The 11366-nt window shown below is 42.5% G+C and overlaps 1 protein-coding gene across 1 annotated transcript in view; it reads right to left on the reverse strand.

The window, feature by feature from the left end:
- The window catches only part of VTA1 (vesicle trafficking 1), a 45380-nt gene extending 34522 nt beyond the window's left edge, over positions 1 to 10858 (reverse strand). Inside the window, exons 1-2 of the mRNA XM_042473391.1 lie at positions 10670 to 10858; positions 287 to 381 (exon numbers count right to left, since the gene is read on the reverse strand). Coding sequence (XP_042329325.1) covers positions 287 to 381; positions 10670 to 10778 — 204 coding nt within the window. The 5' untranslated portion in view covers positions 10779 to 10858. The remainder of the gene's footprint in view (positions 1 to 286; positions 382 to 10669) is intronic.
- Positions 10859 to 11366: the final 508 nt, after the last annotated feature.

The raw sequence follows: 11366 nt of genomic DNA on the forward strand, positions 1-11366 counted from the left end.
AGGGGGGGCATGACAGAAAATAATTGAGAAGCACTGCCCTAGCATAATACTCATTCAGCCTTTTCCTCCTCTTACTCTCCTTCCCTTACTATAAATTCTTCTCTCTCTGTGAGATGCTCTGGGGATCCTGCAGAGAAAAGTGCCATGGAGAAAAATATAATGAAGGAAATAGCTGTTAGTAGCAAAAAAAAATTGTATTCATGTTTATGCAAGAAGATATACAAAGCAATTGTCTCCATGTTTCTATAAACAATACCAACATTAACACCAAAACAGATTTACTTACAGCTTCAAGTTGATCCATGAGCTTGCACAAAAATTTGCGACATTCTGGATTTTTACTATCAATCTTCATACCTGCCTGCATAGCATACAAACGGCCTGTAAGAAACAAGATTCAATGAGGATGACAGATGAGCATACAAAACATATGCCATACTGAGATTTCTTAATCTGATACCATGCCAGTATCATGTGTTTAGTAACCATGGCCCTGTACAGATGGGCCTTTTAGTACATCCTGGCGACATACTAGGGTTGCCTGGGAGCATCCTTTTTAGACGCTCCCTAACCCTAGTACGTCGCCAGGAAGTCAATATGGCGGCACCCTGTCTACATGGGTGCCGCCATTTTGACATGACAGGCGCGGCGCATCCAAATGGCGTGGCATGGCCGTCACATCCTGGCGCTGCCACAGGGCGCTTGTGGCGCCCTTTCAGTGGTGCTGGAAGGAGCTCTGAAATGGAGCTCCTTCCCAGAGGGCGCCTCGTTTCTGTGGCAACTAGATTGCCAAGGGAATGGCACCAGGGGGAAAGGGGCCGAGTAGCCCCTTTCTCCCCTGGCTGCGGCTCCCGAGGTATCCTGGGGCATGAAGCCCCAAGGACACCCCTTTTCGGGACCAAGGAGGAGCGGCATTTTGCCGCTCCACCCTGGTCCCGAAAAGCGCCGTATTGGGGCGTTTGGGCTGCCACTGTGGCTGCCCTGGCCCCAATACGGTGCGCAATGGGGCGGCTGCAGTCTGCCCCAAATTGGCGGTCTGTATCCTGCCAAAGACAAACAAAAATATGGACCTGAAATCACCACCATACAACATGATAAGCTACTGAAAGTGGATGGATGTTTAAAGAATTTGAAACTCTGTGTAGCAGTCTGAAGGGTCAAACAAACAAATCAAAATGTCCCATCTGTGCTCTGAGATTATTATTTTATTTATTTATTTATATCCTGCCTTTCTCCTGATATAGGGACTCAAAGAGGCTAGCAACAAATTTTAAACATACAAGTTAAAAACAATATGAAAGTATTAAAATGTAGATACATTTTTTAAAAAACAAACAATTTAAAAAAATTTAAATTTTAAATGGAAGGAGAACAGGCCACTCTAGATACCTTCATTTGGGAGCAGGTGGAATATACAGTTCTCAAAGCGTACCTTTTTAAATGGTCCCAAAGAATAACCTTTAAATGGAATGGAAAGTCTTTGATGTTTTATTTATTTTTTACAAATGTTGCAAAAAGAACCAGTGCAAAAAAAAATAAAAAATAAAAATACAGTACCAGCAGCAGAGTAAAAATCAACAATGCCAACAGTGTGAACAATCTAAAGTGAACAATGATCTATAAAATTATATGGTAAATCTAAAGTTTACAATGTTGTTCATATATTTCAGCCAGCTGAAATAACGCTATGCTGTTAGCGTGCAACCATTCTTGGCTTGATATGTTTACAATAAAGGTTACATTAGGCCTGTCAACTTCATCATTCAGTGCTATTTCACTGGACTGTGTTCCAATACTGCCATAGAAATCAACACCTGCAAATTACCTTTTTAAAAATGGACCTGCTCAGAAGCAAACAATATATATCTTAACTTGTTGATTAAATACATGAGATGCTATGCTCTGTATCAGTGGCCAGCTCCTAAAAACTTGCTATTTAAAGCTGGAATGGGCAACCACTTCAAGTAAGACAGCTACAAACAACTCTCATGGGATATCACACAACTCCCTTTAAATTTCTTTCATTTGGTTACGTCAAAATACCCCCCTGCACCCATTATGGGGTGAATGTGGCAAACAAAATCCTACCCTATTATCCTGATGGTTTCAGGCCCTTAAGAGACCTTTTAAAATCAGGTCACTCCTGATTCTGAGGGGGAAAAAACCACCAACACCCAGAATATAGTGCCACTGTATTTTGCTTTGGTCAGGCTCCACCTGGAATACTGTGTCCAGTTCTGGGCATCACAATTCAAAAAGGAAATTGAGAAACTGGAGCGTGTCCAAAGGAAGGGGACTAAAATGGTGAAGGGTCTTGAAACCATGCCCTATGAGGAATGCATTAGGGAGCTGGGGATATTTAATCTGGAGAAGAGAAGTTTTAAGAGGTGATATGATAGCCCTATTTAAATAATGTCATATTGAGGAGGGAGCAAGCTTGTTTTCTGCTGCTCCAGAGAACAGGATCCGTACCAATGGATGCACTCCATTGCACTTCAAGCCCATCCTCCTCATACATGGCAAAAATTATGTTCCAATCCCTCTAGAAGGCAAGAAGAACATTTCGAACGTTTTCAAAAATCTTGTTTTGGAGAGGGGCTCTTGAGGGCCTTTCAGTAGCTTCTGGGGGGAGCATGCTATTCATAGCTTGCTCTTTCTCTACCTGTTATTTTGAGGAACAGTTACATAACAAGCATTGTCAAACTATTATGCTTGCTTAGACAAAAGCTTATTTAATCAATCTGCTACCAGCCTCAGTATTTCAGTTGAATATATTTTATCCATAGTTTCTCTCTAATAGTCATGCCCAGCTCCACAAAATACCTTTCAGTAAAATCTCAGTTCCTGGACTCTATTAGAAATGGCACGACAGCTGCTATGCTATGCAATCTCATGGCGTCATGAGACTGGTTTTTAAGAATTAATAAACTACAGAATACTTCTTCTACATGAGCTGTTTGATCAGTGAGCTGATACTGCCTACATGTGGAAACCTGTTCTAATTGCTTCTGAACAGTTTAGACAGTATACTGAAAAGCAATACAAATCGCAAACATTTCAAATTTCAAAAAACAAACACAAACACAAACCTCAAAGGGGGGGACCTGTTTTTAACAATCTGAGTAGATTTCACTCTTAAACAGCTCTCTGACAAGCTGTTAAAACAGTTTACAAACAGGCAAAGTCTCTTCTTCAGAATAAACAAAACAAGTGGAGAAAGATTAAAAACTCTAAATGTTATTGGTGAGCTAGGGCCTAAAGTAGCTTTAACCCATAATAATAGGGCCTAAATATTTCTCTTGAATTTATTTTTCTGGAGCATTGAGAACATTGCCAAGGAATGGAAAGGGTGATGGGAACAGTTGTTTACACTAGTCTTTTGCTCTAACTATAGTCGCCCCTCCTAACTCACGGATCTGGGATCCACGACCTTTAATACTCACAGAGGGGTGACCCCCATTGTTTCCAATGGGGTGTGCTCCTGCGGTGCACGTCCTGTGTGCGCTTGTGGGCACATGCCCCATTCAAGCCTATGGGGCTTGGATATATGCATACCTCTGTTTTCGTGGGGTGTGTGTGTCCGGAACGGATCCCCTATGACTGTATAACCATACAGTGCTACACTAACTTCTAGGGTGAAGTATATTTTATGGTTGATTGTTGCCAGAAATGGAAGCCCTAAGACAAGCTTTGGCCAACCTTCTCTATAAAATACAAATTATCCACTGTTATCATTCTTTGCAAATATGTGATCATAAGGTTTTCAGGACCTCCCCCTCCCTTTGCCTCAAAACATGCTGTTGAGGGGGTTCCCTTGCTCTTCACACACATTTCTGAGGTGTTTTGTGCACCTAATGGGCCACTCTGGATCCCCCCCCCCCCCCCCGTTTAAACTAGTCAATCCTCCATATCCATGGATTCTTTAACCATGGATTCAAGCATCCACAGCTTGGAGAGATTCAAAAATTATATAAATACTGAAAAGCAAACATTGATTTTGCCATTTTATATAATGGATACCATTTTATTATCCATTGTATTTAGTGGGACTTGAACATCCATGGATTTTGGTATCTACGGGATGTCCTGTAACCAAACCCCAGCAGATACCAAGGCCCACTTTACAAGCACTAAACATTATTTTGATCTCACTGGCAACCAAGCCAAGATGTTTAAAATCACCCAACACTCATTGTGGATCACCTACAAACTTTTTTAAAAATGCATACTGAAAGAGCTGAAGGAAAGTGGCAGAATTGCAAAACAGACCTAATTGTGTTTTCAGAGGTGTTGAAAGGATCTCAGAGCAGAATTGTCATTCACTCCCTGTACCACTGCTATGTGCAGGCACAAGGCTGCCAACCTCTGCACTGGACCCAATTATTTGCTTTTGAGGGACAAGACAATGTTCAAAACTGTGTCAAATGACTTACATATGCACTTTAAGAACTATGAACTACAGTAGAACATGATGTTCTTTCAGGGAAGCAGCTTGTTTTACAAGACAATTAATTGAAAAAATGAGTTACACATGTTACCATAAAGCTTTGCAAGTCTGAAATGTAATTGGTAAAACTAAGAGGATTTAACTACTTTTCAAAATGCAATAGAAACCATTTTCATCCTTTTTTTTTTTTGGTATGTTATCACTTTTAACCTCCTTGCCATTCTTGCAAGATGCATCAGGCCATATACTGTAATGCTACTGACAACGTCTGCAGAACATTATTTCAAAGATGATGTGTGTTCTAGTGGTTTCAGTGTTGGGCTATGACTAAGGAGGCCGGGTTTCGATTCGAGCTCAGCCATGAAATCCATTGGGTGACTTTGGGCAAGTCGCATGCTCTCAGCCCAAGAGAAAGGCAATGGCAAACCTCTGAACAAATATTGGTAAAAAAATAAAAAATAAATAAAACCATGATAAGTTCCCTTTAGGGTCACCATAAGTCAGAATTGACTTGAAGGCACATAACAGCAACCAAGTATGTTCTCATCTGCATACCTTAGATGTTAAAATGCAGCCTTGCCTCACCGCCTTGCCAACTGGAAACCATTCCATCCCTCCATATTCTGCCCTACACTGACCTTGTCTCTTGAGTACAGTATAGGTTTTACAACAGGATAGTGAAACATTGTTGCACACTAATTACTTTAAGAACAATGCATATGTATGTTTTCACACAAAGGCTTTGCTATAATCCATAAAGAACAAACTGATTTTCTTCTTAAACCTTTGGTGTGCTCCATTATTCAGTGTATGTTCACAATATGATCCAAGTGCCTTTTATTCCTCTGAACCCAGCTTGAACATCTCTGATTTATTGCTTCATATATGTAAAAATCTTTCTTTGTAAAATTTTGAGCATCATCTTGCCTGTATGGGATATTAAGGCAATGTCTTGCTGATTGCTGCACTCCCTGATGTCCCGATTCCTGGGGATTAGAATGTATATTGAATATCTCCAAACTGCGGGCCATTGTTTCGTTTTTCATATTTTAGTTAAAATTTGAGTGATTTTTGTCTCTGTAGCTTGAAACATCTCTAATGGCATGCCATATGATCCTGGTGATTTATATCTCCCAAGTGCTTTAAGTGTACCTTCCACTTCACTCTTCAAATTGTTCTCACTTGATTGAATCTGTTATCTTTTCATCTCTTTTACATAGTTCTTTAGTGTATTGTGTCCATTGACTTTTTATTTCTTCTTAATTATCTCGTTTATTCCCCTGCTGGTCATCTATCATCCTACCCTTGGTTTAAATTTCCCTTTGAATTCTCAGATCTTGTGGAAGGTTTTCTTCTACTTTTTTTGTTGTTTTCACCTCTTAGTTCTCTGCAATGATTATTATATTAGTTCCTTTTGTCCCTATGCATGGGTTTCTAAATAGTTGCATCATCATCATCATTATTATTACTATATTTATTTTGTATCCCACTCTCTTCCCAGAACTGGGACTCAGAGCAGCTTTATGATATTCAAAGAACAATTAAAAACATAAAAAAGAGGTTCATTAAAAAGAATTAAATTATTACAATGTTAAAATAGACAGCTATTTAAAGAATAAAATATATTTTAAAAAGATAAAACCGTATAAAATATTTAAAAATGAAACAACATCCCAAGCCAGTCCTTTACAAACATTCCATTTTAAAAGCCTGTTGAACAGGTAGATCTTTGCCTGTTGGCGGAAGGCCAACAAGGAAGGAACCATTCTGGTTTCCTTGGGAAGGGAGTTCCAGAGTCTAGGGGCAGTCTCCAAGGTTCCCACCAACTGTGCTTGTGATGGTGGTGGAACGGAAAGAAAGGCCTCTTCATAGGATCTCAGAGCCTGGGTCAGTTCATACAGGGAGATACGGTCTGTCAAATAGCGTGGACCTGAGCCATATAGGGCTTTATAGGTCATAACCAGCACTTTGAATTGTGCCCAGAAATAAACTGGCATTCAAAATTCTGATACTACTTCTATCACCATTTACTTTTGCTTCTCATTTGTCCTTAACTTTTTGAAGAGGTTCAGTTGTTATCCAATGTGGCTTCCCTGTCCTTTTTGCTACAGACAGCATCTTATTGTATTCTTCCTGACAACATCTCTGGCTTTGCTCTAGAATTTTTCTGCTTCCAGTTCAATTAAGCTTAATAGTACAAATATATATATTTTTACATGGTCTTTAAATTTTTCAGGACCGTAGTTCATGTCATATTTTGGTGGCGCAGTGGTTAAATGCCTGTACTGCAGCGACTCACTCACAAACCACAAGGTTGCAATTTCAATACCAGCCAAGGACTCAAGCTTGACTCAGGCTTGCATCCTTCCAAGGCCGCTAAAATTATTTATTTATTTAGTGGTATTTATACCCCGCCCTTCAGCCTTAAAGGTTCTCAGAGTGGCTTACAATTATTATTATTTTTAATTACACGGTTCCCTGCCCTCAGGCTTGCAATCTAAAAAGACATGACATAACAGGAGAAGGGAATGGTGGTGGGGAAGGGTGATCAAATCCAGCTGTTCTTCTCTCCCTCTGAGGCCTGGACCAAGGAAGATGGACTGGAGGGAGGGCTCTGCTGCTTAATCTAGGCCAGGCCCAATGGAGCTGGGCCTGCATCTCTCCCTCTGTGGTTTGATGGCACCAGATGAACTGGAGGGAGGGCTCTGCTTCTTAGAAGGCACTTGGAAGGCAGAGGCCCAAGCAGGAGTAGCACCAGCAGTATCCAGTTTGTTGGGGGCAACTAGGTTACACATTTTAAACTGCTTGGGGAGTGCTTAAATGCATCTCAACAGGGACCGCTCTTTTGAAATCCAATACAGTGCGCCCGCATATAACGTGGGCGCGCTATACGCGGCTTTGAGCGTATGTGCTCAAGCTACGCGGGAGCGCATGGGGCAGCACGTCCCATCCAGATAAATGGGGTGTGTGCCTGCGCCGCCGCACCACCACATGCACAAGCCCCATTCAAGTGAATGGGGCTCAAGCATAGGCGGAATTCGCCTTACACGGGGGGGGTGGGGGTCTGGAACTGACGTAAGGCAAGGATCCACTGTATGTCTCCATTCCAGTGAGGTCACATGCCTCTTTGTAGGCAGAAGACAATGGATTCCCCTGTTGTAGCTACAATGTGGTATTTCCCCCCCTCCTATTTTATTTGTAACATCTTGCCTGATAAAGAAGCCCATGGAGCTTCGAAAGCTTACAAGTATATTATGCATTTTGGATGGCCAATAAAGGTATCACTGGTGGATTTTTGTTTGTATTTGTTAACTGGCCAACATAGCTACCCCTGAATGTTTTCTGTGATCATGTGGCCAGCATGGCTGCATGGAACACTGTTACTTTCCCACCAGTACTTATTTATCTACTTGCACTTTTACATGCTTTCGAACTGCTAGGTTGGCAGAAGCTGGGACTAGTGATGTGAGCTAGATCATGAAAGGCTATGGAATATCCTTAAAAGATGGGAGTGCCATCACATTTGATAGCCTGGATGAGGAATCTGTATTTAGGACAACAGGTTACTATTAGAACAGAGTATGGAGAAACAGAATGGTTCCCAGTCAACAAAGGGGTCATACAAGGCTGAATAAATCACCCTACCTATTCAACCTATATGCAGAAAGTATCACATGCAGAGCAGGTTTAGACTCAGGAACAGGAGGAGTGAAGAGCTGAGGAAAGAATATCAACAACTTAAGATAAGCAGATGGGACAATACAGACGGCCCTCCATTTTCGCGGGGGATCTGTTCCGCCCCCCTCCCCCCGTGAAAACTTGCCAATATCCAAGCCCCATAGCCTTGAATAGGGCGTGTGCCTGCAAACGTGTGCGGAGCGTGCGCTGCAGGGGCACACCCCATTGAAAGTAATGGAGGTCACCCCTCCATGAATATTCAAGACTGGGGACCTGAAGTCTGTGAGAAAGGACAGGGGAGTCTACTACTAACATAAACCAACAAAATCTTGGAACAATTACTGAAGAAGGCTAAGAAGGAAATTGCCAAGGTAGAATTAATGCTGAATGTTAAAAGAAAACCTAAAATAATGACAACAGAAGTTCTACAAGAATTCATCCTAAATAATGAGAAAATAGCCAAAGAGTTCCCATATCCTGCATCAAATACTGATCAAAACAGAGGCTACAATCAAGAAATTAGAAGAATAGGAATGGGAAGGGAAGCTATGAAGGAACTGAACTGAACAAGATCCTAAATGTAAACAGATAACTCTGAACATCAAAGTGAGGATTGATCAATGCCAACTGTATTTATGTATGGATGTGAGAGCTGGACAGTGAAGAAAGAGGGTAGGAAGAAAATTAATTCATTTGAGTTGGAAAAGAGTGCTGGATATACCATGGGGAGCCCAAAAGACAAACAAATGGGTTCCAGAACAAATCAAGCCTCAACTTTCCCTGGAAGCCAAGATGACTAAACTGAGGCTGTTGTATTTTGGCCATATCATGAGAAGGCATGAATCATTAAGACAGACAATGATGCTGGGGAAGGTAGAGAGCAGTAGAAACAGAGGAAGATCACACGCCAGATGGTTACTCAATGAGGGAAGCCAGGGGCCTGAATTTACAGGACCTGAGCAGAGCTGAGGACAGGGGCCCTTGGAGTTGTCTCAACCGCAGGGTCACCATGAGTTGAGGTGGACAAATGATTTGCAACCTGAGACTCATATCTTAAGTTGAACAGGTCTGTCCAGAGCACTGACGTTAAGTGTGCATGAGGCAAAATGGGGTTCACAAGCATTGTATTGCAATAAAGTGGGAGAATCGAGTCAAGCAAAAAAGCTTCTAATATCAGAACAAAATGTACTCTGCCTTTTTAAAAAAAACCTGACAGTCACATCTGACCATGCTCAAAATGGCGATTCCCTTTCACCACAAACCTGCGTGTGCCTGTGTCCCGGAGTCCTCTCACATGTTTAAAGCACCTTCCGTGGGGTGTCTTCATATGCTTTTAGAGCCCAAACAGACAGGCCAAAATAAAGGTGCTTCAGGTCACTTTGGAGGTAAGCTGTTTAAATGACTCATGCATCTTAAGAGGCCAGAAGTTGTGCCAAAGGTGAGCTGCAGTCCTTAGGACTGGAGTATGTATGACAGCCTGGCAGCAGCTCTTTAAACCAGCTGAATTTTCCGAATAATTTTCAAAAGCAGCCCCATGTAGAGCCCATTACAGGAGTCCAAACGAGATGTAACCAAGGCATGTACCACCGTGGCCAAATCTGGCTGCTCAAGGAATGGGTGCAGCTGGCGTACAAGTTTTAGATATGCAAAACAGCTTCATTGGCTGCCAGTTTGTTTCCAGACAGAATTCAAGGTGCTGGTAATTACATACAAAGCCCTACATGGCTCAGGGCCACACTATTTGGCAGACGGTTTCTCCTTGTCTGGACTGGCATGGACTCTGAGACCCTCTGGAGAGGCCCTTCTCTCCCTCCCAACACGGCTGAGGGCCTTCTCAGTGGCTGCCCCCAGACTCTGGAGCTCCCTGCCCAGGAGATGAGAAGGGCTCCCTCCTTGAGGGCCTTCCGCCAGCAGTGAAGACCTAGCTGTTCACACAGGCGTTTAGGGAATCGCTATAAGGACCGGCTGGGATGTTGGACCAGTTTAAAAATCCTTTTCAATGTACTTTTAAAAATATATATATTATCATATAAATAAATAAACAAATAAACAAAATCTGTATCTTAAAAGTTTGCATTTTGTTATGTTTTATTGTTATATTTGTTTTTTGTAATCCGCCCTGATTCCCTCAGGAAAAGCCTAAACATAAATAAATTATATTGTTATTATTATTGTTATTATTATGTTGGAATTATGATTTGTCGGGGGGACAATGGGATTTGTTTTATTGTACTGTATGTTTTTTATTATTATTGTAAGCCGCCTCCATCTTATAGAGGCAGAAATAAATATTATTATTATTATTATTAAGGGATGCGGGGGCTTCGTGGGGGATCTATAACAGCTTTCCAGGACTTTCACCGCAGATGCTACAGCAGCACCCTTAAGTGTCCCTGCACATGCGCACTCGAAGTGCGAAGGGGGCGCCAGCAGGAGCGCCTTTGGCTCCTCCCACTAACGGAAGAAAGGGAGGGGGCGGGGCAGCGCGGCCCAAGTTCGAAGTGGGCGGGGCCCTTGCCGGCCGCTGACGCCTTTCTCACTTACAGTAATAGGCCACCACAGGCTCGCGCTTCTCGAGCTCCTGCGCGGTCCTCAGGAAATGCTGGACGGGCTTCAGCTGCGAGGGCAGCGGCGGGAGACTCGAGGCCGCCATAGCGCTATCTGTATCACCACTATGACTAGGGTTTCCAATCTAGTCTCTCTCAGGCACTTCCGCTTCCGGTGGGGTAGCTGAAGAGTAGGCTTAGCCTGGCTCGGCTTAAAAGGCGCATGCGTATTGTGCGAATTGCACCCCAAACGCGGCCGCAGCGCCATCTAGTGAGCAAATGAGGGAAGGACCAGCAAAAGGGGTCGCGTCGCGTTACGTTATTCTCTTAAGCTTTCAATAGACACTTCCGGTTTCCTTTTGTGAAGTGAAACGAATCCCTCTCTTAGGCTGCATCCACAGTGGAGAAATAACCCGGTTTGGCAGCGGTTTAACTCTTTGTTTGGCTCAAGGCTATGGAATTCTGGGAGCTGGAGTTTGTTGTGGGCCCAGAGCTCCACAACAAACTCCAACTCCCAGAATTCCATAGCTTTCAGCCTGATAAAGCGCTAAAGCGCTGCCAAACCGGGTTATTTCTCCACAGTGGATGCAGCCTGAGAGTAAACAGGGGACATAAAACCAAAACATCTCTTAAAATAATTCTAAAATAAACTAAAGTATACATACATATGCCTTTTTTGGCCATGATTAGTTTTG

This window comes from Sceloporus undulatus, chromosome 1 (genome assembly GCF_019175285.1).
Source record: "Sceloporus undulatus isolate JIND9_A2432 ecotype Alabama chromosome 1, SceUnd_v1.1, whole genome shotgun sequence".
NCBI classification, from domain to species: Eukaryota; Metazoa; Chordata; class Lepidosauria; order Squamata; family Phrynosomatidae; genus Sceloporus; species Sceloporus undulatus.